The sequence below is a fragment of the Prunus mume genome, linkage group LG5 (genome assembly GCF_029339155.1).
Source record: "Prunus mume cultivar Tortuosa linkage group LG5, ASM2933915v1, whole genome shotgun sequence".
NCBI lineage: Eukaryota > Viridiplantae > Streptophyta > Magnoliopsida > Rosales > Rosaceae > Prunus > Prunus mume.
Window position 1 is genome coordinate 25,561,661 of NC_142702.1, and position 27,639 is coordinate 25,589,299.

The 27,639-nt window shown below is 36.8% G+C and overlaps 6 protein-coding genes and 2 non-coding genes across 8 annotated transcripts; 5 read left to right on the forward strand and 3 right to left on the reverse strand.

Annotated features, from left to right (window-relative positions):
• The first annotated feature begins 530 nt into the window (after positions 1-530).
• Positions 531-602, forward strand: TRNAH-GUG (transfer RNA histidin (anticodon GUG)). Its single transcript has one exon. It is a non-coding gene; the product is annotated as a tRNA-His (tRNA).
• A 471-nt stretch (positions 603-1,073) lies between these two features.
• Positions 1,074-3,336, forward strand: LOC103332631 (dolichyl-diphosphooligosaccharide--protein glycosyltransferase subunit 4A). Its single transcript, XM_008235380.3, has 2 exons — positions 1,074-1,232; positions 2,948-3,336. Exon 2 carries the CDS (start codon positions 2,948-2,950, stop codon positions 3,059-3,061), a length of 114 nt encoding a protein of 37 aa, XP_008233602.1. The 5' UTR covers positions 1,074-1,232; the 3' UTR covers positions 3,062-3,336.
• TRNAR-CCG (transfer RNA arginine (anticodon CCG)) lies at positions 1,485-1,557 on the forward strand. The gene has a single exon. It is a non-coding gene; the product is annotated as a tRNA-Arg (tRNA).
• A 365-nt stretch (positions 3,337-3,701) lies between the features above and the next one.
• LOC103332632 (CASP-like protein 4C1) lies at positions 3,702-5,565 on the reverse strand. The gene is made up of 3 exons (XM_008235381.3): positions 4,778-5,565; positions 4,273-4,408; positions 3,702-4,173 (listed from the first exon to the last, which is right to left on the reverse strand). Exons 1-3 carry the CDS (start codon positions 5,005-5,007, stop codon positions 3,952-3,954), a joined length of 588 nt encoding a protein of 195 aa, XP_008233603.1. The 5' UTR covers positions 5,008-5,565; the 3' UTR covers positions 3,702-3,951.
• A 618-nt stretch (positions 5,566-6,183) lies between these two features.
• Positions 6,184-18,769, reverse strand: UBC14 (ubiquitin-conjugating enzyme 14). The gene is made up of 7 exons (XM_089052549.1): positions 18,759-18,769; positions 9,261-9,331; positions 9,006-9,108; positions 8,571-8,668; positions 8,365-8,465; positions 6,655-6,732; positions 6,184-6,522 (listed from the first exon to the last, which is right to left on the reverse strand). Exons 2-7 carry the CDS (start codon positions 9,313-9,315, stop codon positions 6,445-6,447), a joined length of 513 nt encoding a protein of 170 aa, XP_088908675.1. The 5' UTR covers positions 9,316-9,331; positions 18,759-18,769; the 3' UTR covers positions 6,184-6,444.
• On the forward strand, positions 14,569-15,397 carry LOC148917431 (uncharacterized). Its single transcript, XM_089052550.1, has 3 exons — positions 14,569-14,756; positions 14,861-14,928; positions 15,077-15,397. Exons 1-3 carry the CDS (start codon positions 14,675-14,677, stop codon positions 15,173-15,175), a joined length of 249 nt encoding a protein of 82 aa, XP_088908676.1. The 5' UTR covers positions 14,569-14,674; the 3' UTR covers positions 15,176-15,397.
• LOC103332634 (uncharacterized) lies at positions 16,086-18,841 on the reverse strand. Its single transcript, XM_008235385.3, has 2 exons — positions 18,693-18,841; positions 16,086-18,207 (listed from the first exon to the last, which is right to left on the reverse strand). The coding sequence occupies exon 2, from the start codon at positions 17,952-17,954 to the stop codon at positions 16,446-16,448; it is 1,509 nt and encodes a 502-aa protein (XP_008233607.1). The 5' UTR covers positions 17,955-18,207; positions 18,693-18,841; the 3' UTR covers positions 16,086-16,445.
• Positions 18,842-25,296: 6,455 nt separating this feature from the next.
• LOC103332636 (uncharacterized) lies at positions 25,297-27,336 on the forward strand. Its single transcript, XM_008235387.2, has one exon. The coding sequence runs from the start codon at positions 26,025-26,027 to the stop codon at positions 26,997-26,999; it is 975 nt and encodes a 324-aa protein (XP_008233609.1). The 5' UTR covers positions 25,297-26,024; the 3' UTR covers positions 27,000-27,336.
• Positions 27,337-27,639: the final 303 nt, after the last annotated feature.

Below are 27,639 nucleotides of genomic sequence, written 5' to 3' on the forward strand. Positions count from 1 at the left end.
ATGTACGTTGATGAGAACCAAGTCCGATACAAGGTGGCGAAACACACACACTCTAACTAATTGGTCTAACTCACATATAATTCTTAAATTTTTACTTTGATTGCTACCATTTTTACTAACTTTTTTTTAAATAAAATTTCTAAAAGTATAATAGTCTTAGTAGAATTGTTAATTTATTACTGGGGAATTATCTTACCGTCGGTGGTGCGCGAAACGTGGGATAGTTACTCTTTCAGGTGGGACCGTGGGATGGCTAAGAAGTAGGGCATTTTTGTCCATTTAAATTTATTTTCCAAATATTTCTCTCTTTGGCTTTTCCAAAATGTCCAAATTGTAAATCGCCACGTCAGAAAGAGATGAAATTGTTGCAATGGTAAAGTTGACGTACATGGAAGTCTGTGAACGTCCACGCAGAAGAGTTATCCGCAACGTCAGCTCCAACGCATTGCGTTTGACTTGTTCATCGGACGACTACAACCAGCAAGTGAGTTTTGAATAAAGAAGTTAATTTTGAACTAAAGGACAACCTCGTGGCTGTAGTTTAGTGGTAAGAATTCTACGTTGTGGCCGTAGAGACCTGGGCTCGAATCCCAGCAGCCACAGCTGGTTTTAGTTTTTGTGAATTTTTAAGACTGAGCAAAATATTTTAGAGATATTTAGTTATATACTCATTCTAAAATTTTATATATGATTTTTTGTATTTCATATATAATTTGAGTTCCTATATTGAGTATAATAGTGAATCTCCCAATATTTTAGCACCCTAATCTGCAATTCGACGATCAAATTAGAAATATATAATTAATCCTTAACTTAAATATTTATCGGATAATTCTCCTATTATAATTTTCATTCCATTTGTTTTTCTTTATGCTCAACACCCAAGTTTGGCCGCATTCCATTTGTAGTCTGCAACGACTAACATGCTACTTTAATTTAAAATTGAAATTCAACATCCCATATGGACCACGGTAGTCTATCAGGAGCAACGCATAAAGGCCGCAAGCCCATACTAACATGCTCTGGATGGTGCATAAGTCCATATTTAAATGGGCCAAAAATTCGGGCCAGAGTTGACTTGTTTTGATATTTCGGGTCGGAGCGAGAAGGTGAATAAAAAGGCGGTTTCTTTTCCGCTTCACCTACGTATCTCGGTTACATTTCAAAGTTGGGTCTTGCCATTGACGATCTGTTCGCAGATTCAGGCGTCTTCGCATTTTATCTTCACGAAGGTACTTTCTCTCTCCGTCTGATGCAGATCATATGTATGCATATACGTAGCGTTAACATGAAGCTCCCATTTTCAGATCGTTTACGAGTTTATAGCATGTAGTTGGAATTTCGATTTCTCTGTCGTGGTCACTGGTCAGTTTAAAACCCTAGCAATTTGGTGGTTTTTCAGTTTTTTTTTTTTCTTAATGCTGAATCAATTCACATTCATAAGTTTGTTTAAGATATTAGTTTTGGAGTATCGAGTACTTAATGATCGCATAGCGGAGTGGATATCGCATTAGACTCCGGATCTAAAGGTCGTGGGTTCGAATCCCACTGCGATCGTCTACCCTCTTTATACATTTCCTTTTTTTTTCCTCTGAAAATTTTGTGGGGTATTCCTCACTGGAAGACAATTTAGAGTTTTGTTTTTATTCTGGGTAGAAAAAATGGAAAAAGACACGGCTAATTTGCTACTGGTAAGTGACAATAACTGTTTTTGGTGGGTTGGAGAGAATATGTTGTCTTAGTAGCTTTCATTCCTTTAAAGAAATGGAAGATAAATGTTTGGTTCAGAAGATTCTGGTTACCAAGTTATTCTGTATATGGCTATGTCACATTGAACATATGGTTTAGCTTCATCTACAATGATGACACACAACATTATGGTATCCAGGAAAAAAAGGGTACTTTTTTTTGTTGATGCTAGCTATAGATAAAAGAGACTGAGAATATTTACTAAGGATGGGAGTAGATAGTCTTTTTTTCTGGATATGATAAAGATATGTTCACACCAGGAGACTGAAGATTCCTATCCTCATTGGTGAAGTTTTATGAACAAGCAATGTGCTGAAAGTAGCCAAATAGTATTTGGTGTGACTTAATATGTACATGACTGCTGGGTTCTTCTCTTACTTCTTACGTACTGCATCTCTCATTTTCAATAATTACCAAGGAATTGTTGTGTATGCTATACTAAAATATCTTAATTAGTGAACAAGACAAGACAAGATGCTGAAAGCGGATCTTATTTTTGCCATTCTAAGCTAGACATTGAGGAATATTATTCAGATTGTAGAGAACCCACATTCAACAAAGGAAGCAGAATAGAGGAATGATATGATTGAATTTATTCTTCGAAAAGAGGCCTGATAGAGGAATTTATTCCCAATGAGTACAGATTCCTCTGGTCATGTTTTGATGTTTGCTACGAAGCAAAGTGCCTTTGTACACTATCAAGATTTATGTAGATATCTGGTTAGTTTAGAATTTGGGTAAATTACTTTGGAGATTATTTAATAAAAATTTGATATCTGAGCATGCCTTCTCAGACCTCATTTTCTCTGTTATTCCTTGTGTAATTGGGCATTAGAAGATGCACACACACACACCTTGCCTTGTGTTTGTATTCAGGCAACGTACAGGTAACCGATCCACTAAGGTTGATCTCCATGACAAAGTTGGTTTCCCCTTGCAGTTTTATACCTTTTCCAATTGACTACTGCATAAATTTGAGCGAATTCAATTATAGCTTTCGAGTCAGGATTGTGGAAAGCAGTACAAACGCTTTTGTTATAATTGCTGCTAGGCACTATTTACATGGAATATTCATAAATTATTTGTGTGGTGTGTGATATAGATTGTGCTGTAAGCATGAATTATGTCCACTGCAGAAATGATATGAAGTTCTTTAGTATAATACTAATTTACTGGGTTGTGCTTGTCTTCCTGACAGATGATTGACGATCAAGGCCTGGGGATTGTTGCCAACCTTCTTGGCATCTTCATATTTCTTCTGGTGATTGCTTATCATTATGTGACGGCAGACCCAAAATATGAGGGCAACTGAAACTGGCATTGTTTGTGCTAAAATGAAGAGACCTTATGTCACTCCCGGAAACATGTAGATGACACAATGTAACTTTTCAATTTTGTTAGCATACCTAAACAGGCTCAAGTGGAAGTTTGGTGTAGCTGATACTTTTGCTACTTCTCAACACAACCATCATCTTCCTATTATGTCTAGAAACTAATGAAGGTACTTAACAGTTTCTATATTTATGACATGGATTATGTGTAGAAACTATTTTACATGAGTAAAGTCTTCCCCTTTTTTTTCATAAATAGTTTTTTGTAATCATATGTTTTGTGATGTGAAATGGATTCTTATCTTGTCTTGGACAGTGAAAAAGACCCTCTAACTACCACTCAAACATTCAATATTAGTACTTGATGAAATGAAATCAATTCAATGATAACGGCGGCACCAAATTTTTACCCCAACTTTTATTTACTACTCAAATGAATTCTCTATGCAAAGAACATCTATATAATTAAATTTGCTATTGCCAGTGAACCGCCTTCGAAAGTGGATTTTTATAGGTTTTACATGCATCAACAGTTTGAAAGTGAATTTTTATAGATTTTACATGCATCAACGGTTAGAAATCCTCGACACGCACCATACCATCTCCCAATAATCATGCATATTGATTGCAAGTGAAGTCCATAAAATTGAGAAGAAATGCTTAAAGAATACACGACTCTTCTCTCCCTATACACACACAGACCCGCGAAAATACACTGAAAATTGAAAAAGCTGCACCCACTGGCCAACACACCACATCCGCATCACATCACATCATCAGTCACTCCGTCTCAAAATCAAGAGTACGGCCACACAGTAAGAACTCACCACCTCAAGGCACCCAAATATTCCCTCAGCAGTACTCTCTCTATCTAAAGATGAAAACGAGAGCCCTTGATAATGAAGCAGGCGACCCGGAAACCCGAGAGCAGAGACGAAAAGCCCAGGAACAGAAACCCGACAAAGCCCAGGGCGATGGCCACGTCCGCCTGTATGCAGAACGCGTTCCAAGCCGTACACGTGTCTCTCCCTTTCAAAACCCTCGCCAACGCCGTTCCCGCCGAATCCGCAGACAGCAACAAGTACGCGAACACCTACACGATCACGTCTCCTCCCGTTAAGTTTCCTTTTAATAAACTTTTAAACACTAATTAATTAAAAGGGTATGCTAAAAGAGAGTGGCTGTGAAGGACCTGATCATGGCCGAAGTCGAACCAGACCTGTAAGACCTCGCTGAAGAGAGTGGCTCCTCTGGAGATTTCCCAAACCGAAGCCACCATTTCGAAGAGAGAGTAGAGCGCCACTATTGCATTCGCTCCCACTACCAATCTGTCCAGGTTTTCCCAATCAATTTTCCGGTAAAATGTCTGCCTGTTTGGCTACTGAGAAAGTGCAGCAAACGCGATCCCAAAACAAATTCCTATTCTGTTTCATCATTATGTTGACTCAGAAAAATTGAATCTTTCTTCGAAGAAGTATTAGCTTTACTTTTCGAAGGACATGTTTTGAAAATTGAGCTAAACGGCGCCATTCATTTAAAAAGAAAAAATTTCACCTTTTTCTGTTTTTGTTTTTTTCTCTTTCGGAATTGCAGTGAATTTCTCGGCAGCCAAACAGAGTGAGAGATTTAAAAAAAGACAGAAAACTGATGTTGAAATTAAGGAACTTCAAATATGAATGAATTGGAAATAGTTGTACCTGAAGGCGTCGAAGTGGTACCAGCGAGGGGAGTTGGGGCCGCGAGAAGTGGAGAGCATGAATATGAAGGAAGCGAGAGAGAAGCTGAAGGAGGCGATTCGGAAGACAAGGATGAGATAGTTGAAGCGCCTGAGCTTCCGTAGCGAGACGGTGGAGTGGAAGGGATGGTTGGGGATCGGGTACGGCGTCGTCTCGCCGTTCCGGTGAGGCTGCTGAGGAGGAGAGTGCATGGTTGTTGAATTGGTTGTGTTGTTGTTGGTGGAGGAGTGGTTCAGAGTACAAAATCATGGGGAAAAAAAGTGTGGGTTTTTGGAGAAGAAGATGAGATGAGGAGGGGAGAGAGTTGAAGCAGTCACGGGTTGATGAGGCGAGAGTTCCATGGGAAAATTTGAAAATTTGAGATAAGGCCTAATGAGTGATATGAGAGAGAGGGCTATGGAGACACAAGACTCTTAAGCCAGCAGACCAGCCAAAAAAGAGAGAGAAGGAAAGTGTGAGTGTGAGAAAGAGAAAGACACAGAGAGAGAGAGATAAAGCAAGGAAAAGCTAAAAAGGGGTGTGCTTTGGAAAGACAGCAAGAGAGAGAGAGAATAAATAAACAGAGGAGGGAGAAGGAGGAGCAGGAGAAGGCAGAGACATGAGAGGAGGCAGGAAGAGTGTGTGGGGTCATGAAATGTAATATGGGGGGCTTTCAGCTTTGCTTTTACTCTCTCTTCTGTTTTCTTTTCCTTTTCTTTTTGGTATTTATTTTTCTCCACAACATCTTTTGGGTTTCTTCTATAGAGATCAAAAAGAGGACATATAATCTTATGCACCAAGACTCAGTTATATTTGTACACCCACCCATGCCATGACGGAATCTTCCTAGCCCTGCAACCAATCAATACAAATACAATTTCCAAACAAAATCTTTTCACATCCAAATCCACTCCAATCCAACCCTTGTTACATCATTTTTAGAATTTCCTTCCTCTGTTTTTCTCTGCATTGCAAATACTGTCTGGTAAATGTAATGTGTGTGGTTCTAATAATTTCATGTAATCAGTTTTGCCCTTGATGAAATTCCCGTGACAATCATTAAATTGGTGACAGACAGAAAGATGATGAACTGGTGGCACTGGCAGGTAAGACACTGCTCAAAGTCGTTTCAAGTCGAGTTTTCAGCACCTCACCAACTTCATATTTTTTTAATTTTGTTTTTAACGTAATTGAGACGACCATAATCTATTGAGTTGCAAAAAAACTTATATGAAACAGGAATAACAAAACAGTGTTATCACCGTTGCACACAAGTGTTTCTTGTTTAGTCAATGATCAGGTAAAGATTTCAAACATATCAATCAAATGATGGGCTTCCAAATTTGACATTAAAATTCCACGTTCACTAATTTAATCCTGATTTCATATTTGACTTTGCAAAGTACCACTAATATATAAAAAAACCACATAAAGCATTCACAAAAGTCAACAACACCTGCGCGAGTTGAAGAAAAATCAAAATATATAAACCTTATAATTATCCAAATCTCTTTCCCTGAACTGGTGCAGCAACATAAGTATTCATTGGATGCAAGAAAGGATCTAGTTGCAAAACAGCACGTTCCTCAAACAGAACAAAACTTATAAGTGTTTCTGGCCGCATGATCTCTAGCTAGTTCTGTAATGACTTATAACATTTCTTGTGACTTTCTGACATTGCGGCCTACTTTCTTCTTGAACTCATCCCTGTTGTCTCTCCATTCTTTCTGCAACACATAATCAACAACATGTGCCAGCAGATTAGCAAGCTACCAGCATCTTGCATGACATTAAAAAAGAAAAAGATAATGAAATCAACAAAAAAATAACATTGGGGTGGTGTTGGGAAGAACAACTACCGCAGCTTCAACATTCGCAGGAGATTCATCATTAGGGCTTGAAAGCATTGATATTATACTCAAAACAATGCTCTCAACCTGCAGGTTAACAGCAAATTTGTCAGTAGAGCCTCAACAATAGGACCACAGTAACTACATTCATAGAACAATATGGATGCATAAAAAAATATAAGAAAATGCCTGGCACATTGGGTTTGTATGAGTAAACCAGAACCAAAGCAAACTGTGTTAAAAGTGAAAAATCAACAATTTACAACCTGTTAAATCAAGTCATGCATCTCTAAAATTTAGGTGGAAAGAATTGATTGCGAGCTGTGCATTTGATAATATAGCATAAGCATAGCAATAATCTTTTCAGTTAAACAGAGTCATATATAAACAAACGCATCACCAGTTCACCACGATCTTCAGTATATACTACTATATTTGAGGCAGTAGAAATGGTTGTTTCTTACAACCATTCCAAAGTCACTGTTCGAATCCTTCAGCTTTTTGCATCCCCAGTTATAAAAAAAAATAACTGATAACATTGCCTTGTAAAAGTTGGAGTTGTTCCCACCACCAGTGCCATTGATTAAAACCCTACTATTCAACCCAACTTTGCCATAAGCACCTAAAACACTAAGTAGTCCAATGTTAAAAAGCCACAGACCTCCAAAAATGAGGCAAGAGTTGAGGCTTAAATATCAGGTTGAAATAATGAGGCTCAATTCTCATGTAGGAACTGAGTACATCATTGGAAAATTCAACTATCATATTTGATCCAGATGCCGCATTCCCTCTTTGCTATCCCTTACACTCTTCATTTGAGCACTTTTCCCCATTGAAACCTACAGCAGGTTCAGACTATATCATTCAATCTGTCATTTCTGGACCAATTGAATAAGAACAGATGAATTTCCTCCAAAAAGCATGGATTTCACTATACTTACTATAAGGTTGTCCTATCTCATAAAATCTCTCCTTGAGATGAAGGAACACGAAGCAAACTAACAAGAGGTTCATGGTGCTATAGTACATACAAGAATAACTAATAATTAGGGCTTCGCCAATTGAGCAATGCATTAGTTTCCAATGCATCATGCAGGTAAAAAAATTACTGCACAATATAATAATCAGCCTGAACCCAACCCAAGCAATCTTGTCTAAGCTAGAGTTGTGCTAGGGTTTAGGAACAAGCACCTCAATATGGGCTTAGGTTGAGATCCACAGGGATATTGTACAATTCAGTCCTGCAGTGATCTCATTTCAGCCCTTACAGTTAGCCACCACCAAGCTGCACTGCCAATTATAACTGTCATCAGATGGTCAAGTCAGTGTATTAACAACACACAAACTCAATCAGTTACCATATGTGTATATCTCCAAGTTTTTCACTCTTTATCCAAAAACAATGTGCAACTCATAACTCCGAATGACAGATTCCTCATCCAAAGAATTAGCCTTCTAATAACTGAATGCTATACACTTTAAACAGAAAGGGGAAAGCTCAATGCACAATAAACTACAGAATTGATTCAGTTCAGATAATCACAAACGTAATACAGTTGCAAGCAAACTCTGCACCCTAAATATACACTATTACAACTACAGCGAAACAAGTGAAACCATAAGAGCCAGAAAGTAACATGATTTTTATTCCACATGATGCACAGAAGACATAAATAATGACAGAATGAGATAATGCATCTTGGCATCTTAAGACCATACCGTATGGACTGGATTCCAGCGCTCAGTTGCAAGCTCGTAGCCATTTGGATCGTCACCAGGGGAATGAAGAATTGAAATACAAACCTTCCCATCAGGGTAAACTGCAATATATAGAAACTTTCAGGAAGCATGACCATGATCAACTAGAGGGAAGAAGCAATATATAAAATTCAATTCAAAAACAATATACAAAATACAGTAGTTACCGTTGGGGTGCCACATCTCTGAGGTAAACCGTACTGTAGGAGGGTTGTTCGGGTAATCCTCAGGGAAGCTCATGACGGCATTAAAGAAACCACCCTCACTGCAGCAGAGGAATTATATAAACCAAATATCCAAAACTTTTTTTTGGGTTCAAAGAATGCATGAAAATGTTTTATAGGTCTGCCCAAAAACTAAGAACCACAGTAAAATAGGTGAATTTTGTGACCAGCTCCATTAATAATCAGAACCCAGAATCCCGAATATGATAGAGCAAAACTAAACATATGAATTCAAACAAGCCCATATAGTCGTATGAAAAAGAAATCAGCATGTTAAAGAAACACAAACATGCACAGCAACACAAAGGTCGGAATTTGATTATAATGAAAGCCATGTTTCAAAGAAAGGGAAAAAACAAACGAAATCGGGTTACATACTAGAGAGTATCGGGTGGGCCAATAATTGTGACGCTCCATTCAAAGATGTTTTCTTCAACGACCAAACCTGCCGAGAATCCATCCACTGGGTGTTTGCAGAGATCTACATAAATAAATAAAAATTTAAACTTTTTTGCTTTAAAAAAACAGAGTGTAAATTTCAATCAGTATATATGGTTCAAATCCAAAATGAATCCAATTGCCAAAAACGGTGAAAAAGAAAAAGAAAAAGAAATATTTAGATTATGGTGTGACCTTTGAGTTGCTTCTGAAGGAGGAGACTGGCTTGGGACGCAGGTTGCGTAGCCATGGAAAACGCAGAGACAGAGAGAGAGAGAGAGAGAGAGAGAGGGGATGGCTTGGCTGCTTTTGAGTTTGGGTTATATATAGAGATTAGAGAGCACCGAATTTTTAATTTTCGCTCAACTTTCTGTTTCGAATCAATCGAACAATTACTTATATTTTGTCCAAAAAAAAAAAGAACAATTACTTATACGATAAATAAATAAATAAATAAATAATCAACTCAACAATTTAAGTCAACACTTTTACCGATGCCACTTATTACCTTGTAATTTTGTGATGGCAAGCATATAAATACGAATTACTTTGCTAGATACGTCACTTGTTCATAGCCCTAAATTTGTTCTTTTGCACTTAAATTCGAATATCTTTTTTATAAATTAGAATAATTTATAATATGTTTACTAATCAGGAATTGAATTCCAATTTTTGGAGAATTAACTTGTTATGAATTCATATTTTTAACCAATTATATCCTCACACAATTTTAAATATTCCAAATTTGCCATCAACTTTAACCCAACAAGGAGAACATTTTAGTAATTAGCACCACTTCTACCCTAATTCCATATGATTTAGTAAACAACTGCCATATGAATCTAGAATCTAACTCTCTTCAATCCATATAGATTAGTAAACAACTTCAATAGGAAAAAAACCATATCTCCCAAAAAACCCTCCTAGAGCCGTTTTCACTTTGAGGGGGGAGGAGGCCCTTGTTCTTCCTCTCCTCTCCCCTCTTTCTCTTCCTCCTTCTCTTCTCCAGAGACAAATGGTTTTCTCTCATAGGCGATTGTGATTTGTTCTGATTTTCCTCTAACCATCATAGGCGATTGCGTCTCAACATTGGATCTCTACCTGCGTTTTGACGTCGGATCTCTACCACCATTTTTTTTGCGGTTTCTTTATGTTCAGAATAAGTCACAGAGACTCTGAGGTTCTCTGTGAGTTTTCATCCTTTGTGAGCTTTCTCTCCTTTGTGAGAGCTTTTCACCTCTCCTTTGTGAGAGCTTTTTATCTCTCCTTTGTGAAAGTTTTATTTGCATTGTTATGGCTTGGTTTTTTCAAGCTTTGTCTATTTTTGATTATTCTGAGTTTGCAATCTTAGTTGGGATGCATATGCTAGAGTTTATTCGATCATGCGTGATCGTTAGTAGAGGCGCACTAGATTGTCTTAATTTTGTTGTTCGACCGCTCCGTTATTGTAATCACCCTTTGTGGTTAGTTTGTTTTGGCCTCTTGTGGCTAATGGTTTTTTTGGCTGAATTATGAATGCAATCCTAGAATTTCTCCAAAAAAAAAAAAACTTCAATAGGAATTCGGAATCTAATTCTCATGAATCCAATTCCTCCTCAATTCAATTCCTCATAATCCGATTACGAATTAGTAAACATATCATTAATAGTTAAGACTATCGTTTATATAAATAAATAATTTTACTAGTAATTTTTAAGTGTTTCGGGTACATCACGTGGTTGGTGTACCATCAAATAGACATAGGACATGTGGAATATTTCCAATACAGCCAACCACATGTCATAAAAAGCAATGTAGTAAGTTGGGGAATAATTCCACATATTCTATGTGTATTGGATGGTACACCAGCCACGTGATGTACTCGAAACATATAAAAATTTCTCTGATTTTACCCATAATTTGTAAGTTTAATATTACATTTGTTATAAGCAAGAAAATGTACTTTAAATAAAGACACGTGAGATGAGTTTTCTTAATAATATAGAAAGATAGAGAGACACGATACTACACCCAATTTTCCCAAAAAATAAATTAAATACCTAGGGTTTAGAATGCATAATGGAAAAGAACTCGTGCCAAGCAAAGTCCTAATACATAAGAGGTCAATGGTCGAAAGACATCAAACAACTATGAAGATCAAGTCTAGTTAGAGTCCTAAAGATAATTTGGGCCACTAATGCATAGTCAAGGCCTTTATAAACAAGAGAGACATAACAATGGAAACGCAATGTCTCTTTTTTAAAGAGTTTTTATATTTAAACCCACTTTTTTTTTTTGTTCCCTCCAACTTCTAATTCAAATTTTCACAATTTCTAATAAAACTCCACTTTCTTTCCAAACTACCCCTAAATACACACCCATCAAAAAAGAAAAGAAAAATTTAAAAACTCATCAACCTCACACCCTACACACGAATCCTAAGATCTTCAAGTTCATCTTGCAGTTTCATACCAACATTTTGCAGGCATTACTACATCATTATTCTTTTGCACCCTAATGCCATGTTCGGTACGCCTCATTGGATTGGACTAGGTTAAATAACATTCGAAACCCTTGTTTGGTAAGAGACGGGACTAATTTAAATGAGACTGTATAGTCCAATAGTGAAAAAACGCCTCACTCGCTTGTCTAATACAGTGAGCCTAAAAAGTGGTTCGCTAAATAGAACATGTGAATCCAACGCCTCTTTTTAATAAATATCATAAATTTATTTGTTTTCTTTTAATTATTGTTTTAGATATTTGAATGGTTTTTTTTTTTTTGCAGCATTTATTTATTTTAGATAAAAATCGTTAATTAAATTTAAATATTACAATAATTATTTTGATATTGCATAATCAAAGTATAGTAATTTACAAATGTTTGAAATTTTTTTTTATTGAAACAAGTTTAATAATTGATGTGATGCTTTCTTTATTGCGAGCAATTTTTACCTTGTCAAATTATATTTTTCAATTTGAAGGCAAAAGTCAAATATACAAAAATTATACATATATATATAATTTTAATTATTGTTTTACTTGGTTCCTGAAAAACCTAGAATTATATAGAGTGATCTTAGCTCCTTTAACAATGTTTCGACAAACTAAGATTAATCTTGAGAAGCCAAAAAATAAATACCATAATTTTATTCTTCATTGGAAAAAAAAACAGAATTTTATTTGTTTTCTTTTTATTATTGTTTTAAATCTTTTTCTTTTTTTCCAGATATTGTTATAAATCTTTGAATTAGGTTTCCTTGTAGGTCAATATTTAATTCAGCTTAGGACAATCCGAGCTAATCCAAGACAGTCTCAGGATTTAGTCCAGTTTATGACAATTCACCGTGCCAAACGACCCCTAAATATTTTACAAGTAATAGCTTACAAGTGTAGTCGTTCTTCATCAAGAATTTTGTTCTGCTTTGAAAAACGGATCTAGTACATGGTATTTTGATGTATATTTTCTTATTATATATATATATGTTGTACATGGATGCATTGAACACTATGTTTATATTATTAAGGGCATTATGTCAATTTAGGAGACAAATAAAAACAAGCAGCATAAGCGTGGAAGAAATCTGCTAATAAAAGAAAGAGAGGGAGAGAGAGAGAGGTGAGGAAGGAACGCAATGCCAGGGGAAATCGTAATATCCATTCCATCCCTATCCATCTATATTACTCTCGCAATCCCAATTTAGGGTTTGTGAAGAGAAGATGAGAGTGTAGTAGGCTTCTTGGATTGAAAGAGAAAAGTAATCTGGCAATAGGGTGCATAGGAGTTTGTGTTTTTCTAAAACTTAATATGAAGAGTGGTAGGGTGTGTGTATAGATGTATTAGGGTTAAGTATTAAGTTGGATGGCCTTTTTTTTTTTTTTTTATAATCTTTTTACACAATAATAAAACTTAAGAGCCTAATGATTTAAGTATTGGGGTGAACAAAAAAAAACGTGGGGCTGAAATAGAAAAACTCTTTTTAAATGTCTTGACTTTTAGTCTATCAACTTTAGTTCCAAGTTCTATAATTCATGCCAACGAGGCCTACTCTAGTGGAAATGGACTTGACTTACATATCAATGATCTCAAGTTTGAACCTCCATAGTACCTTGACAATTTGTGTGTGAGAATATTCCCCTCCTCCAATATCGTTGGTATAAAAATAGTTATATAATTCATAATTGCTTAGTTCGATTGTCAATCTGTATTAGCTTTCATATTGAAGAATAGCCCATGGTAGCACCATTGAATGAGCAAAGAGAAGCCTATGGTAGCACCTAGCACACAAAGTGCGGTGGGAGATCGAAGAATTGCAATGTGTGCATCACTTTATTCTGATTGGTACTCTTTTGTTTTTTTGGTTCTCCCTTCAGTAGGTAAAGGAGGAGGAGAAGTTAGGACAACATTATATAACTGATTTGGACTTGCAATCTTCTGAACAATGGAGCATCAAACAAAAGGCACTTGTTAGAGTTAAGGGCCTTATTGTAATTGGATTGACTTCACAACTTGTAGACTTGTAGTATGGCAAATATATAAGATATGGTCATATCTTGTAAGGCCTCCTTTTCTGCTCAAGGAAAGTGGAGGATCTTGTTTCTTTCTTAGCTTGTGCCAATCCTTGATAAAGAGAATCCAGATTCCATAGTAACCCAACCCACTATGCCAACCAAAAGGTTGTGTTTGAGGACGAGCTTAGGAGAAAAATGAATGGTTGAAAGGGTGTCTATAGAATATGGCCGACTTTCTTTGTTTTGATAGAGGGAGTCTGAAAATTTTCTTTCACAGACGAAAGATTTGAAATTGAGATATCTTCTAACATTCGAGAGGGAGATAGCATTGTGAGCTTGTAATGAATCACTAACTGCAACTACCCCAAATTCTCAGAAAATTTGTAAACTTAATCAGCTTACATGTCTATATTTCAGGCTAGCTACGGGGGTGCCTGCAGTTGTAGGCCACACCAATACTTGACCTGGCTTGGACTTGAGAATTAGGACAAGTTCAACTCAACCACAAGCATAACAGGAACCCAAAGCAAAACAGCCAACCAACTTTGAATAGGAAAAAGCTAAATCAGAATATAATCAAAACCTACCATATAAATTATAATCCAGACAGAAAAACCATGTCCATATTAACGGTTCTAATTCATTATAAATTGTCTCATTGGGGGTCAACGCAGGCAAGAACCATCATTGCTATGGAGAAAATTCTTGTCCCTTACAAGACATGCCCCACTTTAGGCACCTTTTTCTCTTGCAAATACTGTACTTCTTGAAAGAGCTGCAGCGGCCCTTTTTTAATTTATAGAACATATTTTTCTAATTTTTTTAGTTAATTTAATTCAAATCTCTTGGTAATTAATGACAATACAGTACACTTTATGTATAATTATGATATGGTCACCACAATAATGGATGAGAAGTCAACACACAATGACAATTGACCAACTGCTTATTAGCTTGACTCTGCACATATACAGCATTGGATTCCCAGACATGTTTTGGATGATAATCCATACTTTTCAAACTAAGTTATGATTAATTTATGAATAAGTGAACTCCGTTATATATATAAATGTAGTTCTGCATGCTTTCCTATGCTCCCATGCAAATTAAAACAATCACATGCCAAAGATGAAGAGGAAGCAACTTCTTCTTCTTGTTTTTGCACTTCTCATGCTTATAGCTCCAGATGCAGCAGAGTCAGGCAAGTCCTTAACTTGTAAATTTGCTAATAATATGAGATGTTGAAGGTCAATGAAAAACCAAGTTAACACTTTCTCCTTTGTTTCCTTCTGATGCTTGCTTTAGTGCTTGAATTTGAAACTGCACCAGCAAGAAAGAGTTTGGGGGCCACAAGATACATGTTAGCTACTTGGGTGAGTCTGATATTCCAATGTCTACTGCCGATGATCGTTTTCTTTTTTCCTTTTTTTTTTTTTTTTTTTTCAGTTTGGTCTGTGAAATTAAATATAGTCATTGTTTAATTAAACTGATGGGAGAAATTCATTGTTTCTGTGGAAATAGCTCAATTCCAGGAAGCTGGTTAAAGTTCAAGCTGTTCACAAAGTTCCATCAGGACCAAACCCCACCGGAAATCAGAAACCACCATCCAGGCAAGACTGAGAAGGCAGATGGGGGTGCTTAATTATTGCAGATGCATTTTTGGGATTAGATCAGTTGGGTGAATTTTTGGAATTAGAGTTAATGGTCAGATATGTATGTTTTCCACTAGTAAAACTTCCCATTTTGGCAATATTTCAGAAGTGTATTGCATGCTTATCTGGATTAGCTTTTCATATTATATGTTTTGGTATAATGGAGAGAAACCTGGATACTTGTTTTTTCTTTTGCTAGTGTCATGCCGCATAATCTATTTGTATTTGCTTGAGATAGACATGAGCTTTCTGGCATATGCATCTTTTTATCTTGAAGTAGAAATATCAGCTCTTTGGGAAAATGATTCCATAATTAAATAGATTACCTGTGAAGACTGTGATGTTGGATTTTTGCAATCATGAAGGTCATTCCTATAACAGCAGAAAAACTTGTGTAAAATGAGCATAACATTGTTTTGTTATCCCCGACCAATCACGCTATGCCACGTATAATAATAGGAATAGCAAAACAATACTATCCTCATTGCACACAAGTGTTTTCTCCTATAACAGAGGTTGTGATGTAATGGAATGTCCCATTATCCTCTGGATCCTATTTTTGCCATGCCAATTGTTGCCAAAGGAAGAGAGCATTAGCTACAGGTTTGGACATAAACAATTTTGTGTATTCAAAGATCTTCAAAAGCACCTGTGGAGACTGTTTCCTTGGGTGACGCGTGAAGGCCCAAATCATGCAAAGCACCAACATTTGGCTACAACAATCAACGATTCAGAGAGGAAAGCAACAACTAGCATAGTTGAAATAGAGTCCCTGGTGTTTTATCTGAAATCAAATCCAGTGAAAACAATAAAATTTCATAGAGAAGAAAAGAGTCAACCCGTTATTTCCTTTATACAAAGAACCTTCAATCCAAGCATAACATGGGAATCAAACTTTATAATAATGTCGAACTCCCGAAACCAGATGCTATGCACCAGGATTTTTAGTGCAAAGCTATAAGCAAAAGGCATAAGGCCAATAAAACATAAGATACACATCAGTTTCTTACCATACCATCTATAAATCAACATCAATCTGATAAATTGTATAAAAAGAAAGCGAAAGAAAGGCTACTAACTTTTTCTCACTTTTTTTTCCTTAGGGTGGGGTTTAAATATCTAAAGGGAAAAGAAAAAAAAAATCAGATTTCATTAAATAGATTTCCTCGGTGGAATCAAGTTAAAAAACAATGAAACAGCAAAAAATGTTTCTCGCATCTGTCGTCTTAATGGCTCCTTTAGGTCAACAGATGCTCTCTTTCATTCCAAGGAGAGGGACGAAGACACACACGGACCTCATGTTCTTCTGGTCCCACTCGACGTTTAGGTACCATAATCTCGAGCATTGTTCCAGTCTCGTCGCAGTACGCTTCCAGTTTTGCATCTTCTGGAATGCGGGTAGGGAGCGCAATTTCCCTCACAAATTCCCCAGGAGGGCAGTGCTCCGGTGTTGGATCTGTTAGCTTAAATGTTCTATCACGTCTCTTAATGAATGGAATACAAGCTGTACTCACACAAGATATCTTTACAATCCCATGTGACGGAGTATTCTTCCAAGTAACTTTTACCCTTTGAAGATCTACAAAAGGCAAGCTGACAATGATCAAAAACCCTTCATCATCCTCATATATTGTTTTCGCAGCTGTAACAGGCCCAGATGCATTCTTCATTACCCCACTAAACTCATTAAACCAAGGTGACTCAACTGGGTAGACTTTGCCATCCAAAACTCTGTCAAAATGTGGGTTATTAGGCAAACAACAATCACTGTCACTCCCATGGGGGAAAAGGTCCTTCTTTCGCTTGTTGCAGACCGGGGATAGGTCCATCCCCTCATTGTTCACATGCTCTGATGGCTGAGTTGACAAATTTAAACCAGTACCATCAAGTAATTTTCTTGGGTGAGAATTTATATTGTTCTTTGATGGAGGGACTGGCCGTTCAAGCTCGAATTCTGTATTTTGTAGGTTCCTCCAAGTACCAAAGTCACTTGCTTCAAGAGGGATTGAGAAATTTATATCTCGGCCTGTAAGCTCTGTCCACCTCTTCCTCTCTTCATCATCAAGACACATGAGGTTGGGTGATCGAACAACTTCAATCCCATGAACACACTGCGGATTAGAAAGACCCCTATAGTGCTTCCTCTGCATCCGATGAGACCGAACAAAACCCCTGTCGACACTAAATGGGAATGGACGTTCTCCTTGGCGAGAATGCCCATTCATGTAGCTCCTCAGCTGCATCTTACCCAATGCATTTTCAGGCCTATCCTTGAAAACCCACATATACATGTTCTCCATATCATGCTGAACCAAGAAAGCATCTAACTGCAAGTCTGTTTTGTCATACCCAGACACCCCATTACTGTCCCGAATGACCTTACACTTGGACTTCTCATTCAACACAGGCTTGAAATAGAAGCTGAAGAAAAACCATGCACCCCAAACGCTATCAAGTCTCTTGTTGCATTTCCTTACAACTTTGGGGAGAGTGATTGTTGCCTCAGCCTCATAAACTTGAGACCCAAGGCCTACATCCAAGATGTCACATGAATCATTCCAGGTTTGAGGAGGTGGGCTGGGCTCAGAAAGTAGCGGGAGATTGATATCCGGAGGCCGAGAAAGTATGAAAGTTCGATTCATCTCTCTTTCCAATTCATCATGCGACAAAGAACTCGAATCCATAGACAATAATGTAGACAAATGAGAATTCTCTATGGACAAGGTAGTGAGAAGAGCTTCCCCCATGATTTTCCACAATCTATTCCTTCTCCTGCTTCTGGGTTACAAGTTGTAAACCCCACCTTCCAAACAGAGTCACCTCACAAACATCTCAACATATCAAAATGAGCCAACAAAGATTGCAGATCCATCAAAAATTCCACAAATGAACAGATTCCTTATGATTCACACCTACAAATAAATCTTCCAAATATTTACAGACCCCTCAATCAATCCAAGCGCATTGAAGTGCAATTATCATTCTAAAAACAAGGACAACCTGAAAACCATATCAGATCAGTGCAACTCAATCAGGACTATCACTTTCAGAATCAATACAATTACATGCAAGCAATTAACTTCAGAACAGCCTATCCCTTGTTTGGTTTAAGACAAAACTGGGAGGAAAAGAAAAATAAAACATGATTTTCGTTATAATTTCTCTTATTCCTACACAATAAATTACTTTCAGAAAACCATACATCTCAGCTGCATCAAAGCTTAATTTTTATTTAAAATCCCCAGTACCCAAATCATTACTTTTCCAAGATCCAATTTTCAATAATTTTCTTTTCCTACACCTTCTTAGCAACCAAATAAGGCGACACACAACCAGAGAAAACCCTAGAATCTCATAAAATGTACCAAAAATGTATATCGGAATATAAATATCCAAAGGGATAAAATCAAGCAAAAAAACCTTAGCCCTACGAAAAAAAATTCCCAAAAGAAAAAGATAAAATCAAAGAGATATTCGTAGGTTACCAATAAAGGAAGGCCTCGAAGCAACAGCTACAGAGGAAATTGCAATCAGAGCCCCAATTGTGAGAGAGAGAGAGAGAGAAAGAAGGAAAGAAGGAAAGGGAAGGAGAGAGAGAAGGGGGGAGGGGGGAGATGACGGTGTCTGTTTAAAGAGACGGAGTTAATGAGAAAGACCTACACCAGTAACATCACAGTCTAAAAACAAGCGCCGTTTATTAACGGAAGCGGTGGATTATGTGTCCGAGATGAGTCAAAACAGGCGTCTGCTGGAGTTGGACCTTTGTGATATGTGATGGACGATTGTGCATTTGACCCGGACCCGTTTAACCTTTAACCTGGTAAAGCCCTACAATGTCTTAAGCCGATCTTGACCGTTGAAAATCAACAGTTAGATGGTTGAGATGGCACCACATCTTAATTCACGTTTAATTTTTATAATGGATTTTTGACCAAAATGGTTCCTCAACTTTTATTCCAGTATCATTGTGGTCCAATAACTAAAAATTTCATATCAATCGTCCTCTAACTCTTTATTTGGTGTTAATTTTACTTGTAATGACACTGGTCTATTAAAATTGTGTTTTTCTTCTAACAACAAAAAGGAAAAAAAATTGTGCTTTTCAATTCTTACTTTAAGTCTTGGTGGTAGTGATGATAATTTTTACTACAAGTTAGGGTGTTTGTGTGGCTTCAATCTTAATAGATCGAGTATCAAGGATAAAAATCGGATATGGTATTTGGGGATTGACAGAAATAGTATTCTAGTCTCTAATCCGAACATTGTTTAAGATATACATATATGTGTATATTATTTTTTTTCATATAAATATATTGCTAAATGGTTTCTAGTTGTGTCCCACAACTTAACCAAATTGTCTATTCACATATTATGTTATATATTGAATTAAATAATACATAAAAATGTCTAAAACTAAACTTTTGTATTGTTTGTTGCTCTGGTATAATATAGTTTCCAATTTTCTTTCTCATTCAAAAATTATTTTTAAATTGATAATTCTGTAATGGGGAGTGTGCCTAATGAAGGCAGAAATAATTTCCGATCTAAAGATTACGTGTATGAAGACTGGGAGGGGAGAAAAAGTAAACAAGGATGGGATGGGAAGGGCCTATCCTTGATTCGCGCCATTACCATCTCTATTTGGTGGCCATATGAAATTTGATATTTTTATAAAAGAAAATTAAAAAACTATTTACCCTTTATAAATTCAAACATTTTGTACTACGGATATTGTTTAGCAATTATAACATAGTTGCAAAAGTCGTATTTGCCATGGACGGAGGCGTTTGACCTTTGTGCACTGCGGAGTTAGGAAAGACTACCAGTCAACACATAGCCGTTTGGGAAACTGACGGTGTCTCGTTCCCGTTCCCATTCCCATTATCCCATCCCATCATTCATTCATTCGTATGAAAAATGGGGAAAATTGCATCGCCATCGAGCCACACGTTTAGCTTTTCAACCCACACGTATCATCTCATCCTATAATTGTCAAAATATAGGTTTTTATTGGGGTGACCGCCAAAGCAAAATTATAGAGGAGAGAGAGTTGGATTGGATGGAGAGTTTATACATGCAACTGTACACGTGTATTGTGTAGGCTACAATGTTTCTCATGGACATCGAATCTTTTAACAAGTCCACTTATCATCACACACACACACGCCAACTCCTTATTTGATAACATACCCAATGGATCTTTAACACCTGTTTAGTCTTATCACCTCCTGATCTACTTTCCAACTTTTTAATAATTTGGCAAAATAGGGTGTTCATTCTATTGCACTCGAGTTCAATCCGTATATTAGATTAGTTCAGAGCATTTTTAACAGTCTCTTCAACAATTTTGGAATGCTAAAATAGATGAGCCACATCATCAAAAAAACTCTTCAACCTTGTCAAACTCAGTCATAAAAGTTATAACCTCTTTCTCTATCTTTTTAAGACTGATAAGTTGACATTGACTCTTTAAAACATTTAATTTTACTTTGGAAAAATAAAACCTACCTTGAAAATGTTTTTTTTTATAAATCAAACAATAAATACAAAGACATTTTTCACATATTTTCATCTTTTTCATTCTTTTTCATAACATTGCATTACTTGAATTGAAAAGTCTGTTAGAGTACAAAATATTAAAGTAGCAAACAAAGCTTTTCAAATTGCCACGTAGGTCAACAAACTTCAATTTAAACATTTTGGTTTGCTACTATTGTTGGAGATGCGCTTAAAACATCTTTTTGTTTTGTTCATCTGTAAAACGCATATTAAAGAGATATTTTGAATCGCATTTATTTTTTCAGAAAAAATAATCAACGTACAACAAATATGAAAATTGGGTTTTGATGCTTTTATTAATATAAAATAACAATTTTAAAAAAAAATTAAAAAAAGAAAAAAAAAGAAAGAAAGAAAGGGTTTTGAGGCTGTCATATGTGTCCCGGATAGTAGCTTACCTTTCTATATAAGTGAAGATGTCTTTTTTGTGTTTGGAGGATGTATGTTGTTGGGCCCTTATATAGCGTCCATATCGAATTGTTACTTAATGGAGTTGAGTTGAGTTGAGTTGAGTTGAGTTGATAATCATTGACAAAAAGTAAAAGGAGATAAGCATGGCTTATGTATAAGTAGGAGTTGAGCTTATTATAAACAAGGGCGGATTCCCTTTTGCTTTATCATCGTTAGTGCTAAGATGGTGAGGCAATTGTTGTCTTCTTCATGAATTTCCAATCCATTTTCTGCATAGGAAATAATCAAATTTGACCATAATAGTTTCTGCATAGGGAGACAAAAATGTGTTTATATCTTATTAATCCTATCACTGATATAAGGTTCCATTTTGCTTTTATTGTTAGTGCTACATTCTTTTAAAAAAAATAGAGAGGATTCAAACTTGGAATCTCTTTCAACGTTTCGAAAGAATGTCTCACTAGATACTGAATCTAGTTGATCGTTAATGTTACAAATGCGAAGCGAATTATCCAACACTTATTGCAAGAAATGGTATGGCAATTGTGCTGTATGGATTTCTAAACCATTTGTTCCGTAGGAAATAATTAAAATTAATCTGAATGGTTTTCTAGGCAAGAGCTTTCTCAAAGTTGTTGTGCTTACCTAGTTGGGTTAATGATATTAATATTCAAAGAGCCTATGATCTCTCACTGTTTGTCTTTTAGGCATATAATAAGACAATGGCAACCTGCTTAGCTATAACCGCCTCTTACCATATGGCTGACGAGAATAACATTGACTCTCAGGCCTTGATTCTTTTAGTTGGTTCGATTTTGGCTATGGTTTGTGTTCACATTCTACCTTTGCTTGTGCATGGTAGTTTATTGCTGCTGCAAAGCCATGCCCTTAAAAGAACAAACACGACGTCATTTGGGGACTGAATGCAAGAGATTCTCATCCGAGTTGCCAATTTGCCGCGCCAATGCCACGCCGTTGACACTAGTAGTTCAACGTTAGTAGGGTTTCGAGTCCAGTGAGCAGGAGAGGCATCAGGAGTCAAGAATTTTGCAAGGCATCGTTGTAACCTAGCTAGTAGAGTGTTGCATGATGGAGCTGATGTTGCAAGGCATCAGCCCTTGTTTATAATAAGCATGGCTTATGTATAAGTAGGAGTTGATGTTGGATTCTTACTTATATTTTGCAATTTCCACTCTATATTTGTTTTGGGGTTGACCTGCAAACTACAGGCCCATTTTAATTTGACATCCCGTTGAAGCCCATTGTATATCAGATTGATCTCACCAGACGTTAAGGCCACCCCAAAATCAAGCTCTACTAGACAACCAAATAATAAGCCCATTATATATGTGTATATATATAGTCCCCTTCTATTGAGGGACGCCTTTTAGGATACCCTATAATTTTTTTTTCCAATGATCCAAACCATCTATTTTTTAGGTCTTCATTCATAGATCATCCTTACAAAAAATTAGACAAATCAGAAACCGTTTCGACATCCAATTGTGTCATACAAAATCAATGAACACGGTGTTTCAAGAAAGTACTAAAATTTCAATAACTCAATTGAATTGTCAAATGATATCGGATTCAAGTGATTTTTTTGTAGAGATGATCTTTGAATATGTATTTACAAAATATACGGTTTGGATTAATGAAATACAATCCGGAGTGGGTCCTACAATGGGTGTCCCTCAAATAAGTTTATTTGAGGGATCCCACAATGGAAACTCTTTGATATATATAAGGAATTCCACAATGAAGGCTTTATATATGATCCTTAAGTAAAGTCCTATTTCTTAGCCATTAGATCAAATTGGTTAGCCTAAACCAACGGTTAAAAGATATGACCTCACCTAAGGGTCATATATAAGGCCCTATATAGAGTGAAGCTCCACAGTTGCATGCATTTTCAGGCCTTTCCTTGAAAACCAAGAAAGCATCTAACAAAATTCTAACTGCAAAGTCTTACACCATCATAACACATTAACTAGAAAAGACGTACAATTTTAAGGGTAAAGAAAATTGAAAATTTTGTTAACGACTAAAACATGTTATGCACCATGAACTAGAAAAGACGTAAAATAAAACCAACTAGTACTTAGTCTACCGGCATCTATATCCTTAATGTTGGAAGATATCTCAAGTTCGAATATCTCATTTTTCATTAAAAAATATATATACGTTAAAAGATGAGCATCATCGCAAATATATGATTGTGCAATTAATGTTCACTCAAACCACAGAAATGGAACGTGTAATTGACGAATTGTTTAGTACGTATATTATAACAGAACTCGGATTTTTAAGGTTGATTACGTCTACTATTACAACCACTACATCAAAACAAAGAAAACAAATTGAATCACATATGGGTTGTTGTGGTGTGTGATTACTGGAGCCGTGCATTGCTTTCACATAACTAGGAGTTAGGCGAAAGTCGAAAGGCAAATAACCCAAGAAAATGGCAAAGTTTTCAGCCACAGGTGCCTCCTCCTCCATGAACATTACTTGCACGAAATGATATGGTATTTGTTTCTACTTGAAGTTCCAAAACACTTTTGATCTGCATATGAAATAATGAAAACCAAAATGATATTTTGATCGGCAAAAATGCCGACTCAGAGGTTCAAATCTCTAACCATTTTCTCATTGTTTTTGTAGGCACACAAGACAATCCCAAACCTTCGCTATCATCGCCTCTTCTATATATAATTTCCAACGTTCCAATGTTGCATTTTAGCCAAATTAGAGTCTCTTAATTCTAGACTGTAAATTTCTACAATGGCTAAAATTGTCTCTGACCCCAAATTGTACATTCTTCTGGTGGCTTTGACTTTGAGCTCGGCTGTGCTTGTGGTCACACTCTACCATTGCATCATCATTTGTTGCTGCAACCATAACCGGCCACGACGACAAATACAACACCGTTTGAGGCCTAACACGCAAGAGATCACAAGCTTCACAGCAGCAAGCAGCATGGAGGCTTCCTCAGTTGCCCAACTCATTCCGGCCCACAAGTTTCAAAGGGGTGTGGGCTTGGTCTTGGTGGGAGACGGCATGTGTGCTGTGTGCCTGAGTGAAATTGAAGAGGGTGAAGAATTTCGAACCTTGCCGGAATGCATGCACTCGTTTCACGTTCCATGCATTGACATGTGGCTGTATTCCCATCCGAGTTGCCCAATTTGCCGCACAGATGCCACGCCGCGGAAGCCTGCAGTTAAGCGCTCGCCGGATCATGGGTCCGGTGGGTTGGAGAGGCCTCAGGAGTCAATAATTTTGCAAGACATTCTTGTTATGCAATCTAGCTAGGAGTAATGTATGATCTTGAGGTTTGTAGAAATGCGCTGGATTTTGGGTGGTCTCAATGGGCCATAAAATGGGCTTGGATGCCGAAACAAAATGGGCACCTGACAGAGTCCTGGTAAATTTAACCATACTCATACCTATAGTCCTAGGCTCCTATAGTAAATGCCAATTCATACATCAGTTGCATATGGGAAGGTTACATATATTTATGATTGTTTTAAAGTTATTTAAAATGTTAGGAAGACTACATTTATGTATAACATATACTCGTACTAAAAGTAACGGTTCGTATATGCATATAATTTTTTTTAATGTGGTCCATGGGCCCCAAACTTTCAATCATAAAACCATATGTATTGAATGCCCACTTGTTTCCAGCCAATTTACAATAGAGAATTAAACTTTTTTTTTATTGGGTTTTATTTTATATAATTGAAACAAATCTGCAGTCTAAAGAAATCAAACCATGTTTTTCTCTTTTTTTAAACTCTGACAGATAGAAAAACATAATGGATGGATATGTAGTTGTACTGGAGAATAATTATATTCTTAAATAAAATAAATTAAAAAAAAGAGGAAAGGGAATGTGCATTTGCCAGAAGATTAACCTCCTTTAATCTAATCATAGGGGTGCCACTGCCAACGCCAAGCAATTTGTGATTTTAAGGACAAAAAACAAACTGTTTTTAGTTCTTGGACCTGGAGTCAAAGGTATCAAGCCGCACAAAAAAGCTTATAAACTTTCAGTTAATATATTATTATTATTATTATATAAATATAAATGCAGGTTTTCCTAGGTTAGCCATTTGAGATATAAATTAAAAGATGCTTCTTCATTTCAATTTAGCATCTAATCAAAATGACACATCGCTTTCTTTGTCTTTGTGTTCGCATGTGAACATCCCTCGAAGAACGCAAGTCCTCACAGCCATAAACCAGAGAGGCATTCGGCCATTTGCCAGCCCTCTGAGTCTCTAGGCTCCACTTTTACCATTTTTAATCCCCTGCTCTTTTTCCAGAGCTCCCAGTTTTTTGTGCACCTCACTATGACACGGTTGTACTGTTTATGAACCATTTCTGTACGCAATTGGGGTTTCAGTGTTTTGGGCCAATTTTCTGTGATTATCCAAATCCAGGCAAGTTAGTGTTAGTGGGTTTTTAAAGTAAGAAGCTTTTGTAATCATGGTTGATGATTTAAAGAGTGATTTTCAGAAAAGGAGAAGCCTTTTAGTGATGTTTTAGCAGCTGGGTATGTGGGCATCGTTATTTGCCGGTAAAGTAGTATGCAAGGTAAAGAGAACTGGTAAAGCATAGATATTTCTTTCATCTTTTGGGTCCTTGAGAAAGTTCATGATCTTGGTTATTGGACTTGTCCTCTGGTCATAGAAGATTGGAACTGTTGAGAAGTTCCCAGCAAATTAAGCTTTCCTTTTGCTTTCTTGGGTTTCTATTGAAGTGGATGAAAACTTTTGAGTGAAACATTTGAGCTTGATTTTGCAGTTTTTGATGTAATATCAGTAGTTTTCTGATGAGATTTGATGACAAAGATGAAATCTTTGAGTAGCGTAGGACTTGGTTTGAGTGTAGTTTTTGGTTGTCTTTTCTTGGCTCTCATTGCTGAGCTTTACTATTTGTTGTGGTGGAAGAAGAGGTTCACCAACAGAGAGATTGAAAATGACTACAGCAGCCCCCAAAAGGAGCTGTTCTACACGTTCTGCTGGAGAAGGAACTCTTCTTTGTGCCACACAGCTAGAGGCCCCAGAGAACTCTGTGCTTCATTGAGAATGACAGAAACCCTTGTCCATGATCCAAATTCTCAGCTTCATATGCACACAAGCAACAATTTGCTGCTCAAACAATTGGAAGAGGATGAGCTGGACGCAGAGCTTATGAGGCTGCAAAACGCTGCAGGCCCTCCAAGACATCTCTTCACAATTGTGGAAGAAACAAAGGAGGACTTAGAATCTGAAGATGGCAAGTCTAGAGGTGATAGGAGCCAAAAGGGGTCAAGAAGTAAGAGTTTGAGTGATTTGCTTGTCACTGTAGAGACACCATATTTGACTCCTTTGGGTTCTCCAACTCTTTTCACACCTCCTCTCACTCCTGCGGTGGATTCTCACAACCAGCATGGATTCAGCCCTCTGTTTGAATCAAAAACTGATGCAGAATTCAACAGGTTGAGGTCATCTCCACCTCCCAAGTTCAAGTTCTTGCAGGTAGCTGAGGAGAAACTTAGAATAAAACTAAAGGAAGAGGCTGAAAAGGGTGTTCATAAGATTGATGGTCAAGTTCAAGAGAAAGGAAATAAAGCTCCTCCCATTTCAAGGTTCCTTAAAGATGAGGAAGATGGTTCTTTTATCACAATAATTGTTGACAAAAACAAAGAAAGGGAGCTTAATCATCACCATCTCCAGCTACCACAATACCATTCAAGCACTTCTCAGGTTCTTCCCCTTGCTTCTTCACCTTCAGCATTCAGATCACCAATTAACAAGAAGCCCACTTTACAATAGAGAACAATTTGATCTCTCTCTTTTTTATTCTTCCCTTTTTTCTTTTTGGATTTTATTAATTTTTGGTGTGTCGGGTTTATCTTGTTTTTTAGGCTGTTATAGAGGGTTTAGTAATAGGTTAATATGAAAAATCCCTTGTGCAATGTATCTTGAATTTTAATGGCGGGGACACATTTTCTGCAACCTGATGGTGGGAGAGATGGGTCTGGTGCAAGTGGGGGACCTGTGGCTGTGAAGTTATTTGTTTTATTCAGTCTCAAATGTCCCCTGAGTTGTCTGATACCTGTAATCTTCTTGTGAGTGATAATGCTACAACAACTGATGTTCTTGTCCAAAATTTCAGACCAAATTCTTCTCTCTCCCTCTCTCTCTCTCCCCTGCTTTTATCAGTGAGAGCATGCATAAACAATCATTGTCGCCATGTCATTGTTCTGGCATGTTTATCCCACTAGTTTTCGTAAAAAAAGATTTTGAAGGGGTAATTAATATCTTTGTACAAAGGTAGAGGTTAATTAAGCATGGAAAATAAAATAAAAAAAACATGGATTTACATGCTGGCTGACATGATAATTAAGAAAGCAGAGCAGACCACCACCTGCATTACATGACAAAGTTGGAAAAAGGAGAATGGAGTTGAGAT